A 17,826-nucleotide genomic window follows, 5' to 3' on the forward strand; every position below is an offset into this window, starting at 1 on the left:
TTTTGGTTTTATGAGACAGGGTCTCACTGTGTAGTTGAGAATGACCTGGAACTCACTGGTCTCAAACTCACAGCAATCCTCCTGCCTCAGCCTCCGGAGTGCTAGCTCCTCATTTTTTTTTGGTACCGGGGATCGAACTGGGGTCCTTAAACTTGCAAGGCAGGCTGCAGTAACACTGAGCTAAATCCCCGGCCCTGTTTGAATCTTACTATCGGAGCATTGTGTGACCTTGGGAAGAGATGAAGTATTTTGTCAACTGAGAAGTCTAATTTGTATTGGGTTCAGACCTTTTATTACCAGCTTGTGTCTGGTTCAGCATTTTGTGTGACTACTGGATAAAATATTGTAAAAATAATTATCCTATTTTTTTATTAGCACATTTGTAGGACATAATGTTTACATTCCCTGTGGGGAATTGGTACATGTACATAACACATCTTATTTTTTTCTTTTTTTTACATCCCCTTTCCCTCTCCTCCAGCATCCTCCCTCCACAACTCCCTGCATCTTTTGGTCACTTTTCTTTGAGAAAGATCTATCTCTCCAATTCCTATTATCTATCTTTTATTTTGCTCTTTATTTATACTTTGGGTTTCTCATATAATAGAAACCATGTGATACTTAATCTTGTGATTTACTTCACTTAACATTATAGTCGTGAGATGCATTTTTTCCCCTATCAATGCCTCAATTTTTATCTTTCTTCATGGCAGAGTTGTACTCCACTGTGTGTAAATAACCCATTTTCCTTATCCATTCATCTGCCGATGGACATACAGTTTCCAAAATTTAGCTGTTACAAATTATGCTGCCATAACCATGGGTATATGGTGCCTGTGACTCTTGGGAAGATACCTAGAAGAGGACTAGCAGGGTCAAATGGAATTTCTAGTTTTATTTATTTACTTATATCTTAAGGCTGGGAATGAAAAGGCATCTGAATCTTGCGGAAGCTTTCTCCACTTCGCAGTTTGCCTCCTTATGACCCAGCTCATTTTCCTGTGGCTATAAAAGACTGGCATAATAATGCCACAGGTAAGAACCACGTTCCTCACATTAACTTAAATTTAAATTTGTCTTTCCGAGCAAGGTCTTTGTGTTGGTTCCAAATAAACCATTCCCTTATCTCAGAATTGTTAATTGTTGGGCTTGGGACCATGGGCCAGTGATAGAGCGCTTACGTAGCACTGAGGCCCTGTGGTCCTGCGTTGTCTTCCTAGTACTTAATTTTTTTTTTCCACCTCAATAAGGATATGTCAAGTTTAGTTGAAATTTGGGAATGTCTTTGGAAATTAAAGACACAGCCATTGTTTGTAGATCAGTCACTGTGGTCACAGTTTCAAGAGTCAGAAAATACAGTACACACGTACACATGTACACACACACACACACACACACACGTAACAGCCACTGATTGAGAAACTGAAAAGAAAGACCAAACCCTCTTACGTAAGTGTCTCATTAAAATGACAAATTCTCCAAATCAACTTGATGTACACATTGAATTTGTTTTTCTGAAAGATACCGGCATGGACAGACAAATTCTGGCCAAATCAGAGACTAAAGGGAAAATGAGAGAATTAATTAAGCCCTTTGGGAGAAGGTTAGACCTCTCACATAAGGTTAGTTATCAGTGAGAATACCTACAGGGCAGGAAAAAGAAAAAGCCCCTTTAATCTGTCCTAAGGTGCCTAGGGGCATTTTATCTGAAAGAAAAAAAGTTCCCACATACTCGAGAAAATCCTAAATAAGTCAAACGCACAGATACAAGTTCATATTTTCCTAATTAAGGTTATTTACATTTAAAAAGATCTGGGCCATCCCTACCCTTGTGGCTACTTGTTCTTTGATTAACTCCACGCCCCACTATCTCAGTGTGTCTTTTTTTTTTTTGGCCATTTAAGCACATATGTGTTCATTTCCCCCCCAAATTAACTTGCTGCTAGTATGCCGCTTTTCAAGCGTGAGCTCATTTCACGCGTTTGTGTGTGTAGGCACAGCCAAAGGCAAGCTCTTGAAGGCAGACATGCTGTTGACTTGACCTGACTTGCAGTCGCTGAACAGGAAAGCATAAACACACTTCTCCACCCTGTGGCTCCCTGGGGAGGGGTGCAGGGGGGTGCGGCACTGGGCAGTCAAAGGTGCTTCTCTTTCTTTTTTCTACTTAACTTTCCTCTGTCCTCTCTACCTTTGTAGCCAGCTGAGCTTCACCTCTTCCTACCATTTCCATTCCCTTTGGTCCAGAGAATAGGGAATTGAGTCCAAATAAGTAACTCATCCAACCAACATACTGGGAGACCGTGACCCCTTCATTACCAGTGCCCTTCTGCTGCCAGAACCAAGCAGGTGGGTGTGGATAAGGACGTGAGGAGTTACCTGGAGCTTCGTGATTAGTCGCAGCGACTGAGGGTTGATCACTTGTTTTCTCCTGCTAAACGGTTAACTGTATTTCTTCTTTGAAAAACCGTGAAGTAGAATATACATACAATAAACTGAACACATTTCAAGTGTACTTGGATGAGTGTTGACACCAATGCTGCAAAACCATCATTACTAACACTGCAAACGTTTCGTCAAATCCAGATGAATTTCTTTGTAGGTATGGCCAGTTTGCATCTTTAACTTGAAAGCCTTCTCGGATTTCAGGGGATTTGACCTCACCTAGAAGACCAGGGTTTAACATGGGATCACTGACAGTATTCATGAAATCCATAACACTGTCCCAAAAGTCACCTCTGCCTTGAGGGAAAAATCCCTCTGACCAAGACCACTTCTACTCTGATTCATGCTCATCCTGGGGCGCATACTCGGGCTCTGATAAGAGGCAGCGAATCTGTCCTCTGCTTGTTTACAGTGAGTCATACTAGAAGTCAGGCACTTACTTTCTTTTCTCTCTCTCCCATGTCACAGTTAAGCAAGAGTCGGAGGCAGATACACTCCAATTCAAAGTGCAGTCATCCTTAAAGCGTCCAGCGATTCCAGCATGGCTAGTTTAGGACCCGTGACTCGATGGGGACCTCTACTGGTGAGACCAGGATTGCCTCTGGGGAGTGAGGCTCTGCCTCTCCCACCTCAAGGGGAGATCTCTGCGGGGAGGCAGCTGCTGACTTCCCAGAGCATCCTTGCATCTGGCCCGCCCCACCCCCACCCACTCTATTAGTGACAGCGTGGCGTGAGTCACAACTTTTAGCCTATGCCCACACTGGAGCAATTAACCACATAACTGCTCCGGGATGAACCTTCCCCCAGCTGCAAGCCACCTCCATGGTAGAGCTCTGGGCTGCGAGCCAACCGTCTCCAATTGTGTGAATTGTGAAAGGCCCAGGTTTAAAAAGCCCAAGTTGCGATTCTTTTAGCCAATGACTTCTTGACCCCGATTTAAAACTCCTATACACAAGTCCCGATGAGAGCATAGGGATTATTTTAACTAGAACGAATGTCACGATCAACATAAAGCAGATTTATCTGTTTCAATGCACTGAGGCAGTGCTCTGTTTTGAGAACAAATTACCATAGCAACTTGGCCGCCCCAGTTACAGTACAACCAAAATAAAAATCCTTTGGAAGTCTTGGGATTGGCTAGTGAGAGTTCCTGAACGTCAACTTTCAGTTTCCAGGTGACATGAGCCAGCACATGTTTTGATTTCATAAACCACTGAACGGGATGCTTTAAATTATAACAAAATTATGAAGCTAGGTTACAAAGAGAGGAGGTCTAGGCCTTTCCCTAGCCAGCTTAAACACACCCAGACCACACTGCCAAACAGCACCAGGACATTGTTAAAACAGAAGGCTTCAGAAAAGGGCTCCTGTTATTTACTGTCGCTAGCCATTTCCCTTCCAAGTAGGGGGTACTCGTGGTAACATAAATTCTGGTCTTTAAGGGGAGGCAGATCAATACGAAAACAGGTTTTCTGTAGGTGTGAGAGGAAGAAGAGCAAAAAACACTTTTATTTTTCCCTCCATCTCCAGATCTCCAGCACCCAGATGTGGTCTCATTATTTATTTCTTCTCCCTCAGGAATCTTGGTTCTCCCAGTCTGCTCTCTGCTCTTTTTTCTGGATCACTAACAAACAAAGTCACCTTTGACCTTCTGCTTTTCCTCCTCTGCAAGGACTTGTCACCCTCTGGGGCTCCCAGCCGTACCACCCAGGGTGGCCAAGCTCTCCTCATGGTGCGCCTTGAGCCACTGGCACTTGGATTACTGGACACCTCCTGTTAGGTCACCCCCTTGGAAGTCCCTTCTGCCTTTTATTCTGATTGCTGTGTGATTCAGTCCTTTTCTTCCTCCTATTCTGTTTCTTCCACCTTCTCACCTTGGGGTGGACATTTTCTGCAGTTCTGTCTGTGGATCTTTTTTGTTTTTTAAAAACTTAATCATTTGTTTATTTGAGGTCCTCAACTCTCATCTCAGGGCAGATGTCTGCTACATCTTCAGTTGTGACTATCCCCTTATTATAGACAACTAAGCTAGGTAAAAATAGGGCTAGGCCCTCAAGAGTCAGGACAAAGGTGAAAACACGTTACCATTGTGGCCAGAGGTGCATCTCTAAGAGGCCAGGCCTCAAGATAAAGAGGAAATGAATGACTTGGCCTAAGATAAATGGTAGCTTCTTGTCTAAGGAGGTCTAGATGAACATCAGGCACCTCAGTGGGTGACTAAGACTCTTAGACCCATCCCTTTCTAAAAAGTTCTTTGTTCCTTCCATGTACACTTGTTACGTGACTTGCTTCCCCAGGGGATCAATGTTTTCTAAGCGACTGTACTTATAATCTTCTTGGTTGATCATAACTGTAACCCATGTTGTACCTACGTGGTTGTGCTCTATGGAACTTTTCCTAAGTGGGATCATCAGCAACCCACTTTTAGGTCTCTTCCTGCTTCTCAGGAGTTCTATCTTTTCCCCTCAATAAATATTTCCTACTCTTGTTTCTTTTTTTTTTTTTTTTTTTTTTTTTTTTTTTGGTACCGGGGATTGAACTCAGGTCCTTGTGCTTGCAAGGCAGGCCACCGAACCACTGAACTAAATCCCCAGCCCCAATAGTTCCTACTCTTAACTGCTGTTGTTCCTTAAAACTCATTCTTTGATTTTGGAGCACATGAACAAGGTGTGTCAGACATCTAGCAGATTAAAAATTATATTATCCCTATTATTGTATTTAGAGGTTCTATATCATTTCCTGTATCACCCTGGCCCTCAGCTGTCTCACAACAACTTGATTAAACTGTGCTTTCTACCCCAAGTGCTGCCAAAACAAAACAAAACAAACCAGGTCCTTTTTCAAACTTTTTTTGGTAACAGTCTCATCATTTCTTGAGGCCAAGCCTAAAATCTGGGCACTACTGAGACTCCTTCAGCATCTCTTCCCTTTTCCAGATTGCCTTTCTTAGCTGCTGCTCTGATTTATACCCTTTCCATTTCCAAAGCCATCTTCCTAGTTCTGTTCCCCATTACAGATTGCTGAAATCATTACAGTGGCCCCAGAAGTGGGTATTTCTTCCAGTCCTTCCTTCCTGCCAGCAAGGAATGGTGGATAGAAGAGGAGCTGTCATGTAGCTCAGTGTGAAAGCTCTGGGTTCAATCCCCAGGACCACAACACAGGCCCCTCATTCTAGCCTCCAACAATGTGGCTTCAGCATGTCACTTCCTTTTTACTATTCGTGACTCTTTAAACTCCATCATTCTGTTTCCAACTGTTTCTGCACCGACCTGGGGGCCTTGGCTTCACGGTGCCACCTATTGAAGTCCTCCCTCTCCTTTACAACTCATTCTGAATTCTTCCTCTGCTCCAGGGCCACTCCCAGTCCCTACATGGATTTGACCTCTTCCTCTGACTTCCAAGCACTTACGCCTCTCCTGTGGCATTTCTGACTTCCCTCCGTGCAGGACTGAGCATCCCTTATGGCGTGCTGTTACAGCAGCAAACCCAGCCAGAGCTCTGAGCCCTTATGCAATGCATTCCTGACGCTGGAAACAGACCTGCCCAGGCAGGCTTCCCTGACTCTACTAAACCATCTTCTCTCCTGAGCCTCTGCTGGGTGTCACCTTCCCAGAATCAAGCTACCCAGGGAGGCAGATCTCTTCCGCAGCGAAAGGCATTCTGACACCAAATCCTGGATCTCAGAATTACAGGGAAGGGTTCCAAATAGGCCGTGCTACTATTTCATGAATCCCAGGAAACCCCTTGGAAATCACAAGTGGATTTTGTTTACCTTCCAGCTCCCTGAGAGCCGTCTTCTCATGTAGATATCTTGGTCCCTGGGAATATCTAAAGCTCTTCTTTCTCATTCGGGAATCAGTCTCTTTAACATTGACATTCAATGGCTATGCAGAAAAGGAACTCAGATTAAACACTGAGCTTTGGTAAAGAAAATGAGAAACAGAAGTCCACTGAGTTTGTCTATAATTGTTAAAATTAAGATGTATGCACAAAACATATATGCATAAAACATAAACACACACATGCTGGCAACGTTAATCACAAAATCTAATTTTCAAAACTTAAAAACATGACTCATAAAAAAAGAAGCCAAAGATTTTATTGAACTGAACTAATGAGGAAATCCAGAAGATGTTTAGAGTGGTTGGGAAGAAAACCAAAGACCTAGACGGTTGATCGGACAAAGGAACGGAGAATAAATTTACCAAGAAGGGCCAGATGGTAGAAGGCCGTACCTGGCCATACCCCTTACAATGCTATTGGACAAGAATCCTTTGTACTGTCCTCCTTTTCTACGAGTTAGAGTTAACATCTATTCCCACACTGGGGAAAAGCACCCTTCCTCATCGGCCAGCAAAAGGTCCACACAGACTACTTGGCAACAACAAAGGTATTGTATTACTTTCAAGTTTCACATACTTGCTCTGGACACTCCTATTTAAGAAAGATACGAAGACAAACCAGTTTACTCTTTCCTGTACTTGGAGGTAAAGGAAAGTGGACACAATTCAGCTTCCCACGACCTGCCCCCTTTCCGACCTTTTCCTGGGGGGGGCTCTGTACCCACTTGGGCTTCACTGCGAGGTTTCACCATTTACTATCAGGCAGCCTTGTGCAAATCATGTAATCTCTCTGCTTCATCGCTGCCACAGAGGATTAGATAAAGCCTTTGTGGCTTTGTTATGAGGATTATGTGGAACAGTGCACAAATGCTCAATAAATGTGAGTCATATTACCCCTCCTAGGAAAAGGGCCCCTTAGCCTGCCAGTCTCTATTTACAGATTAGAACACTTTGAGAAATAACCTGTCTTTACATCTTATTAAAAAGGGATACAGATCTCACTTTAAAGCAGAAGCAATGATCATTAAATCTCTGAAAGGAGCCGATTCATAAACTAGTAAACTTAAGAAATGACAGTGAGTCTCAGAGGTGTCTAAAGGACGATTCACTTCTTCCAACTGTGAAGTTAATGAAAGAAAAATGTATGTGGCAGGGGTGGCAGAAAATGAACTTCTGTTAAGATGGTCCAGGCTTTGTGCTTGCCACACACTTATACCAAGAAATGAGTATTTCCCAAAGAACAGGGTTCTTTTCTCTTCGAGAGATATGCTACAGAATAAAAAGCAGGAAGGGAAAATAAACAAAAAAATACAATGATGCCTTACAAAGTGGGTTACTACTGCTGTAAGTCAAACACAGAAGCAGAGATTCAAGAGGCATTTCAGCCTTAATTATTTATTCTGCACAATGAAAAAGAAAAAATTAAATATTCTCTGAATTTTAAATATGTACCAATACATTGCTGATAATATATATATATATATATATATATATACTCTTTCACTACATATTGTTATAGTTTACTGTGTCCTTAAGATGAGGAGAAAAATACTGAATATGCATTTTATTAAATTCACACACACTTGTTAGAAATAAATATATTTCAGTTTTATCTTCCTCCCAAGCAAACTGCGGCTTACACATCCATAAATTAAAAAGAAAACAAAACAAAAACAGCATAATGGCATAGACCACCAAAAATCTGTTGGTAAATATGGTAATTAAGCACTGAAATTCAGAATCCGGCAGGAAATAGCTATAAACCAAAACAGAAAGCCAAATAATAACAATTCATGTCAAAGCCCGATTACATTTGAATCTACTCAAACTTGAGAAAGCATTTTCCTAAAGAGTTGATTTTGAAGGGAACACTGAACATGAGAGAGTTTCCCTAAAGAAGTTTTCTGAGCCAAAGGAAAAGTCGAGTTATGCTGGAAAAACAAAAGCAAAGACCAAGAGCCCTTGTCTCCCTCCCTGCCTAATGCTTCAGATGTGCTTTATGGAAGGCTTTCCCATACCATTTATCAGGACATTTATTAGTTCTATGACGTTATTACCACGTGACCAAATCTGGATCTAATCCTTCCTGTCCTAGTGGGTTGATGAATGAGACAATTATTTTCAGTCCCTTGTGAACTGGCAAACAGCATCCTGAAAGCAAACAACTGCAGACATACAGTCTATTAAATGTCAGGCTTAAAGAAACAGTTACAGTTAAAGGACAATGCTGCCTAAAGGACAATATTTATGGCCACTATACATGGTCTTCTATAGTTTAAAAGATTAAGAGAGACTATATGAGTTAAACATACTTCAGATGTTCATATTTTATGTTAAAAACTTGTAAAACAGGCTGGGTGTTGCGGCAAATGCCTATGATCCCAGCACTCTGGGAGGCTGAGGCAGGAGCCCTGCCTGGGCAACTTGCTGACTTACTGAGACCTTGTCTCAAAATAAAATATAAAAAAAGGTGAGGATGTAGTCAGAATGGGGGCCTTGGGTTCAATCCTCAGTACATAAAAACCAAACTGAAATGAAAAAGCAAAACAAATAAAATACTGATCTAGCTTAAAAAAAAAGTTTTAAAAAAGCTACACACAAGTTCATCAGTAAACTGGATACTTACTATTTTGAAAACAAAAGCAAAGTTAGCAAAATGTTAGAAAATAAATTCATAATTTTGTAATGTATGCATCTCGACTTCTATCAATCTTAGATTGTAAAAATTCATTAAAAATTTGAGAAAATGAAATAGTTATGGATATAGGAAAAGCTCTCAACTGGAAATACATTAAAATATACTCAGTTGGAAAAGGAAGTGGGAGTGAGAGTCCTTCACCCATAATGACCATTTTAGAGTTAATTTGAAATTTTTGATCGTAATTCAAATACATATAGGATAGTGCACCTGTCTTCATGCCTAGCAGGTATTAACAGTGAATGGCAGATTCTGAGAACCGCGGGACATTAGAAATAAATGCATTTATAAGTATTTTCTAGGGCTGGGGATTCAGCTCAGTGGTTTTGTCGCCTGCCTTGCAAGCACAAGGTCCCAAGTTCGGTCCCCAGTATCCCCCCAAAAAGTAAATCGTGTTTTGTATGTTTTTCCTAGTTAACAAGGGCTGTTTAAAATGGTAGCTTTGAGAAGAGCTTAGTTTTGAAAACTGAACTAGAAGTGCAACTCCCATTGCAAAATGTGCTGTTAACATTTTTGTTTTATGTAATGAAACAGCAATAGAAGGTAAAGTGAAAATATATATGAAAAAAAAATTATATACCATAAGCAGAAATGCTAGACTAGGGTGAAGGAATGTAATATTCATTACCATCTGAAGTGGTGCCTATTTTAATGGCCTTTGAACTATGACTGAACTCTTCAATAAAAGAAATATAAAAGTGAGCGTTAAAATTCATACTGTAATCATTCAAAAGTTCTTTTCTATTCCAGAGGGTATGTTTTTTACATCTGGGACAAAATCAGCAGCCCAGTCTTTGTTTCACCTTTATCTAATTTTCCTGTGTCACCATTCCTGTTCTCCACCTCTTACAGCAGTGATGGTGAACCTTTTAGAGCTTTTAATAATACAAACAGCCTCGCCACCCTGCTACCGGGTTCTGCAACCAATCTGATTCTTGAGACCCCTCAAGTTGTTCTTGTAGTACCTTGCATACAGTTTAAAACACTTTAGATTTTGTTTTGCAGTGCTAGGGACTGAGCCCAGGGCCTTGTGCATATTAGGCAAGTAATTTATAAATTTATACTGAGCTCCATCTCCAGCACTGAGTTCCCAATCGGTATATCCAGAGATAATACTCTTCCCACAGTTGGCTTTCCCTATGCAAAGGCTCTGGATCCATGGGCTTTTACTACCAAGTGAGGACTGAAAGCATTTGGGGAAAAACTTGTATCTCTACCGAACATGTACAGACTTTTTGTCACTATTCCTTAAACAAAACAGTGTAACAACTACTGACATAAAATATACATTGTACTAGGTATTATCAGTCATCTGGAGATGATGTGGAGTATACAGGAGGAAATGCCTAAGTTACAGGCAAATACTATGGCATTTTACATAAGGAATTTAAGCATCTCACATTTTGGTACCATGGGAGGGTACTATGGATACCGATAGACAATGGTACTGTTGAGTACCAACAAATCAAGATGCTAATCTGAGAGGTCCAGTTACACTGCTTCTGTTAAAGTTGAAGACAATTTTTTGTTACAAGGTCCACTATCTCCGTACAGTGCGACAAACCAAAAAAACAGCTGACACGGATGAAATGCTGAACTATGTGACACAGCTAGCAGAATTCATGTCTACGTCAAAATTCTGAGGTAGGAAATTTACTGCTCACTACTCAATATGTAACAGCTAAGTTAATAATGCTTAAATATCAAAGTTAAAAATGGCACAGAGATGCTATGAATGTCCTCTATGTACACTGCAGTAAAAAGCCACCTTAAGTCAATCAGGAGATTTAGAATGAGATTAGTTTCTTTATGGATTTTTAAATATATGTATATATGTCTTTTGAATTTTTATATATTCTGTACACTGATCTTCCATTTACCTTCAACCCTTCTATCTGAGGGCAGAGGGAAGACAAGGGAATCTTGAAAGCTTGATGGGTAGCTCGCTTGCTTGTCACTGAAGCCTCACACAGGGAAGGCAGAGGTGCTCTGCACCGTGACGTGAGGCCCAGGGGACGATGCCAGAGCATGTGGCATGGTGTCCTGGGCTCACTGAGAGCAGGGAGAAGAGGAGCTCTGTGGAACTCTGAAACGGGTCACTTAGGCTTGGAAATCTTGAGATGTAGGAGGTTCAACATCTGCAGAAACAGAATTCTAAGGGCACCTTCACCTACACCATCAAATTTTGTGAATTAATAACTCATCTCATTTGAAACAAAGGGGTGTGGAGATGCTTTTGGACAGCTGAGCTGTAACATGTACTGCATGTACTTGGGTGAGCCTAGCCAGCCAGTTTTAGAGGTGGCTGCCTCTCCTCGCTTCAAAACAGTCTTCGATAAACACTTGGCGGAAGCGCTCCCTGATCTTGACGTAGCTCATTTAAAAATGGAGCACAGTAAGCCTGCCAGGGACAACGTAGGATGAGCAGAGCAGGCAAGCGAAAGTTAAAGATACCTAAGCACACTGTTCAGAGAGGAGTCTCGGCTTCTGCTCCACCGACCTTGGAGGCAGATGTACGATCATTAAGAGCAATGGAGAAGTATGGATCACTGAACAAATAATTCATAACGACTTAGTGTGGTTGGCAGAGAACAGTTGAAAAGCACAGTCACCAATGATCAAACAGCCACCACTGCTCACTTTTTCACTTTGCCTTTAGACACCACTTCTGCGTAAGGGGTGTGAATGAAGTCATAAAGCTGCTTAGCATTTGCGGTGTGCCCCAGAAGCCCTGTGAGCTTGTCTTGTGACAGGGTTGCTAATTCTGCAATGTTCTTAACGTGGTTCATCAAGGAGCGACAGTTTTTGGCATTTACCCCTGGCATTTTTAACAAGAAGTCTTGGGGACCAGGATTATACTTTTCCGACTCGGGCAGGGTTTCAGAATCTGCTGTGATGGCCATGGCTGTGGCGGCATCGGGCTGTGGCTTATTTTGTTTCAGTTCCTCAAACAGCTCTGCTGTTGCATGAGGGGACGGGCACCAGAGGAGGCGCAGTCTGGGGAAGTGAAGCGTGAGAAGAGTGAGTTTGGAACTGATGTCGCTGCTGGAGATCTCCTGAAATAAGGCACCTCGGGCTGTGAGAGAGAAGGGCTTGCTGGGGTCAAACTCGATCAGAAGCACAGGGCGCTTGTAATAGCGGGACATGGAGATGCACTGGCTGTACAGGCGGCCGTTATTCAGAGAGCCGATCAAGTCACTGATGCTCTTGCGCTCCACGCACATTTCTGGCGTCAGGATGTAATCTCCAACCTCTAAAGTCACAGGTTCAATGTCAATGCCCCGGCGATGGATCAGAGATGGGAGCTCACTTCGGAATTCACGCATGTCCACAACTATGCTGTGCTGCGTGCCGTTCTGTTCCTGGCCACCTTAAAAAAAAAAAAACAACAACTATCATTTTAAGTCATGTCACTGGGAAAGAATTCTCAAAGTAAAAATACAACAAAGTTCAAAATCTATGTTGTTAACCTCTGATGGATGGTTACATAATACTACACGGTATTATTATGCCATGTTTTTCTAGCTTTTCAAAAATTATTTATAGAGAAAGGAGAGGGAAATTACATTTGCTTAAACTGAACAGAACTAACAGGAAAGTTAGAATTTATTAGTAGTTCCTGACATGCGATGACTCAGAAGCACAAAACATCTGCTCTGCTCTGCCCTGTGGCCAGCACTAGTGCTGATCACTGCAGCGCCCAGTCCCGGGACAGTGACCGACACACAGCAGGTGCCTGACACGCTCCCTCACACACTGTCTTAGGAGCTGTCACAGTCACCTCAGAGTCCAGCGATGGGGAAAGTGAAGAAATGGGGAGACCGTGAACACAGTTTCTCAAACTCAAGTGTGCACAGGAATCACGCAGGATTGTTAGAAAGCAGCTCTGTACTCAGCAGGTCTGGGGCATAAGGACCACATTAGCGAGTCGGAGGTCCGACGAGTCTAAGACTACATGTCTGGCAGGGTCACGCGATGCTGATGCAGCTGGTCGAAGGGTGACACTTGGAAGTATCAACAGTAGCTGTAGGCAGAATTAGGGCTCCCAAATGTGCTCATGCCGCCGTCCTCACAAGCTATAAATGCTACTGGACACAGGAAGAGGGACTTTGTGAAGGTGACAGAGTCAAGTATTTTGAGGCTGGGTAGGCCTCAGGGGAAATTCACTACCTTATTGGCTTTAAAAGTGGGAGAAGGGGCATGAGGCAAGGAATGCAGGCGGCTTCTAGGCACTGGAAAAAAACAGGGAGAAGGCTTCTTCCCTGGGTCCCTCAGAAGGAATACAGGCCTGCTGATACTTTGATGTCAGTCCAATGAAACCCATTCGAAATTCTGTCCCGCCTGCAAAAACGGTGTCACAATGCACGCGTGCTGTTTCAAGCCACCAAATCTGTGGAGATTTTAAATAGCAGCAATAGGAAACTTATATAAAGGCTTCGAGGACTGATCTCAAAAGGGTGGACTTCTACAAAGAGCTTCCTACACGCTCAAATCCTATTTCATACTGCTTTACATTGTGCAGCTCTTCACAAAATGTCACCAGCTCATCTGAGCTGTTAAGGGTCTTCTTCAAAAGACAGCACTTCCTGAAGTATGATCCAAGGACTACCACTTCTGTGAGGAGTCCCTGAGATGCTGGCTCTAATACATGACCACTGAATCAGAATTCCTAGAGATGTGGCCTATGAGCCCACACTTTTAACAAGCATCTGAAGTTATATAAAGTCCACTAAATTCTGAGACCCAATGCTCTAACTGGGTCTCTCACCAAAGATCCTATCGAGTCAATCGTACTACCTTTCTCATGCTGCTTGGCTGATACCAGCTGCTGCCACGGGAAAAGGCGAATTTGGGGAGTGGGGAATGGTTACTTCTGGATCAGGGAACACTTGGAATGGGCAGGTCTTGGTGGCATGCTGCAGTGTGAATGCCGCACAGCACTGAGAGGGCCAGACAGCGGGAGAAACACCAAGCAAGTCGCAAATGAATGCAGAAAGAGTGGAAATGTAGGTACCCCAATTAACTCCCACCTATGTGTACATCTAAGAGGGGAGGTAAAAGAAGGAAGCAAAACTTCTTTTAGCTACTCAATGAGTCAACTGGGCTCATTAGCATTTACCAAAGTTTCTTTGGAAAAGTACATTCTGAGCCTCAACCAATCCATTTTAAATCCACCCAAGGAACATAACTTGTTCTGAGCTGGGCTGCCTAGAACTCAACCCCACTCATTTCACAGATGACACAGCACCTTCATTCTGGGGATGACGCATGGTTAGTAAATGGCAGCGCTGAGGCTGGAGTCTGGGAGCAGGCATCTTCTCTATTTTTAAGAGTTTGGTAGGGAAAACCAACCTTCTGTAGAGTAACCGTGGGGCCTCCCAGCCTCTTACTGGCAACAGGGGCTCTGGCCAAGGGCAGGACTCACCAGCTTTGCGCGTGTCTGCGGCGGTGTGTGTCGATGCCGGACCTCTTGCTAAGTCCAGATTGGTGTCATCTCTGCCTTCCCTTTCTTCAGGAACAACCATGCTAGCCTTTTCCCTGTGAGAGAAAACATTTACAACTTTTTAGGGGGATTAACATCCAAATTCTAGATTTTAAAATTAAAATTTTAAATTTAAAAATTTTGAAAATTATAATATCTAAAATGAGCTACATGGCTATGCTGGTAAAAGAAAATGTAACAAATACATCGCACTTTTGTAAATATGTAAAGACCATGACAAATACTGGAGGCAGACATAATTTCTCGGTTGAGCTCTACTTCCTGATCCTCCAGAGTAAAAAAAGTGTTTTTTTTAAAAAAAATTCTATAGCGCAGTATTTTTAGACAAGAAATAAACATATAAAAAATGTCATAAAAGCCGGGCATGGTGGCGCACACCTGTGATACCAGCACTGGGGAGGCTGAGGCAGGAGGATCACTGTGAGTTCAAGACCAGCCTGGGCTACATAGTGAGTTCCAGGTCAGTCTCAACTACATAGTGAGACCCTGTCTCAAAAAACAAAAGAACAAACAAAAAATGTCATACAAAGATTACTTAAGCCTGTAAGACTAAACTGTTATTAGCATTCAAAAATAATTTAAATAATTTACATTAAAGTATTTTCAGAGTAATGCTAAGTAGGGAGGTTAAAAACCAATAATTAGAGAATGAAAATACATACAGGACAGAACTTTGACTTAAAGAATCTGCAGGTTGGAGTCCATTAAACATCCTCAATTTTAAAGGAAAAGCAAGAGTAATACCAGAAATTGAAAATTTTGTCACAGAACTCAACATAATATCAACATCTCAGGTTATACTTGGTGAGTAGCTTTCATTATTCATTCACACATTTTATTTTTAATTTTTGGCTGTGGTAGGGATTGAGTCCACGGCCTTCTCAGAGCCAGTCCTTTTTTGTTTTTTAAAATTTTGATACAAGTACTTGCTAAGTTGCTAAAATGCCTGTGGTGGGCTCAAATTTGTAACCCTCCTGCCTCAGTTTCTCACAGCGCTGGGATTATGAGCATGTACCATCATGCCCCACTACTCACACATTTATTTTAAAATATTTAGAGTGCTCCTGTGTGCAGTGCTAGGTATTCTGGATACAAACACAATCATGGAACAATTCCTATTTTTAAGGTAGCTCAGTGTCTTCTACCTCGTAGATCTAGAGGACCATGTAATAAAAACTAAAATTTGCAATTTAGAACTACACCATTACAAGCTCTTAAATAATCAAGCTGTTATTACTGTATTTTTCTTATCATGTAGGAATCACATCTCCTAATTACCCAGGATTATACTAAAATACTGAGCTTTCTCCACCCCACCCCTTTTTTAAGGTACTAGAGATTAATCCCAGGACTTTGTACATGGTAGCCAGGTCCTCTACACTGAGCTACATCCCTAGCCCATTAACATTTTTTTAAATTTAATTTTTAAGCTGCTCAGGCTGGCCTTGAACTATGATATTCCTGCTTCAGCCACCTGAGTAGCTGGGTTACAGGCGTGTGGCACTGCACCTGGCCTGAAGGGAGGCTTCCAAATCGTTTCATAATGGTTTTAATTTCTGTCCCATTCTTTTTTTGGTACCGGAGATTGAATTCAGGACCCTGCGCTTGCAAGGCAGGTGGCAGCACCACTGAGCTAAATCCCCGGCCCTCAATTTCTGAGAAATAATAGACTCCAGAAATGAAACTGGGACTAGTAACCCAAATTAATTTTACAGAAATTATATTCAGTCCCTTGCCTTCACCATTTGACACAATTATCTAAGTTATTTTATGTGACAGACACAAAATAACTTAAAAAATAAGGTTCTGATTTCCTCTTAAAGTACTGAGGTTGCCTGTTTTTTGCTTTAATATTTTCAACATCTCCATACGCTGTACAACATTACAACGAAGGAAGGAGATGCTACATCACGTCTCTTCAAATGGGCATTTCTTCAAGCTTTGCTAACCTACTTTGTGACAATATTTTCTAACAGTAAGTTTTCAAAAAAATAACCTTTCCCTTGAAAAGCAATGACTTTCAAGACCATGGTGCTGAGGACCTTGGAAGGAATTTTTCTGCCAAGCGAGCATTTCATTACCAATACTCAGTGTGTAACCTTTTTCTCTTATCATCTGAAATATACCAATCTTTACTTCATCTAAACATTCTGTTCTCTGCTGGTTCATCTGATTCATCCTTTTTGGTTATCTCAAATGGTAAAGCAGTATCTGTTCTGACAACGTCACCTACAGAGATCTTGGCAAAGCATCTTATTCTCACATTCAATTTTCTTCTAAGCATAGGCACAGCGCAAATGCTTTCAGCAGTGAAATTCAAATGTTTTGTTTTTCAAAACAAATACCTCTCAAATTCTCTATGTTTTCTGGGAAAGTAAGTATCCTGAAACTCTAGTATATGTGCTGCCGAAGCGAGCACTGTATCCTGAAATTCTAAACAGTGCAACCTTTCCTGACTGCTGGGTAAAATGGAAGACCTTATGGTATTTATAATAAGTAGGCAATCACCACTGTGAGAGTTTAGGAAAGATTATGCCAGATCTTGGATGGAATTACATAACCTGGAGTGGATACTATTTTGGCTGAATGGGGGCCCGAGTCCACGATCCTGGTTCTGCTGGGTGAGGTTGCCATACGTGCAGGGCTTATGCACATGCTGCTATTTTTTGATATACAGAATCATTTGTATAGAACAGGAGAAGCATGGGGTGCACAACACTTTATCACTATCTACTTAAGTATCCTTTTGTGCACTGAGCTCCTTGGTGTACCAGGAAAGATGGACATGCATGAGGAAAACATGGGATATAAAACCCACTCCCCTCAAATGATGCCCTCCTCACAGTCTAACACCTGCTCTGGCTACAGCCTGAATGGGGAAAAGGTCAGCTCATAGGCCGGAGTTGCTCAAGCTCTGCACGTTTCCACAAAAGACCTGGCTCCTTGGGACTGACCCATGGCCAGTTCCTGAGAGACAAACTGCGAGCCTACCGAGTATTCTGCCTGCTTGGAGGGTTTTATATGCCTGCGGCCTTTGGTCCTGTGTACCAGCTGGATCACAGAGCCGATCTACCAGTATGATTTATGGTAAATGTCTAACTTTGCTCTGGGGGGGTGCGGTGGAGGGTGGAGTCTAAGTGGCTGCAGGTAGTCACAAGGCAAGTCGTTCTATGTGACTGAGCCCAGTGAAAACTTTGCCTATCAAAGTTCCAATGAATTTCCTTGTTGCCAACATTTTTTTGTTTTCCAGAACCAGGGATCAAACTCAGGACCTTGTGCTTGTGAGGCAGGTGCCACTGAGCTAAATCCCCAGCCCTGGTGCCAACATTTTGTGGGCAACG

General features: G+C 42.2%; 1 protein-coding gene and 1 long non-coding RNA gene across 2 annotated transcripts in view; both read right to left on the reverse strand.

Annotated features, from left to right (window-relative positions):
* LOC117284114 overlaps positions 1 to 2,969 on the reverse strand; it is a 3,543-nt gene extending 574 nt beyond the window's left edge. The window contains exons 1-2 of the long non-coding RNA XR_004515189.1: positions 2,883 to 2,969; positions 2,377 to 2,661 (exon numbers count right to left, since the gene is read on the reverse strand). This is a non-coding gene — a long non-coding RNA (uncharacterized LOC117284114). The remainder of the gene's footprint in view (positions 1 to 2,376; positions 2,662 to 2,882) is intronic.
* Positions 2,970 to 9,323: 6,354 nt separating this feature from the next.
* Ercc4 (ERCC excision repair 4, endonuclease catalytic subunit) overlaps positions 9,324 to 17,826 on the reverse strand; it is a 28,518-nt gene continuing 20,015 nt past the window's right edge. Inside the window, exons 10-11 of the mRNA XM_010610017.3 lie at positions 14,408 to 14,520; positions 9,324 to 12,352 (exon numbers count right to left, since the gene is read on the reverse strand). Coding sequence (XP_010608319.1) covers positions 11,619 to 12,352; positions 14,408 to 14,520 — 847 coding nt within the window. The 3' untranslated portion in view covers positions 9,324 to 11,618. The remainder of the gene's footprint in view (positions 12,353 to 14,407; positions 14,521 to 17,826) is intronic.

This window comes from Fukomys damarensis, unplaced genomic scaffold (genome assembly GCF_012274545.1).
Source record: "Fukomys damarensis isolate Sample0158 unplaced genomic scaffold, DMR_v1.0_HiC HiC_scaffold_34, whole genome shotgun sequence".
Taxonomy (NCBI): Eukaryota; Metazoa; Chordata; class Mammalia; order Rodentia; family Bathyergidae; genus Fukomys; species Fukomys damarensis.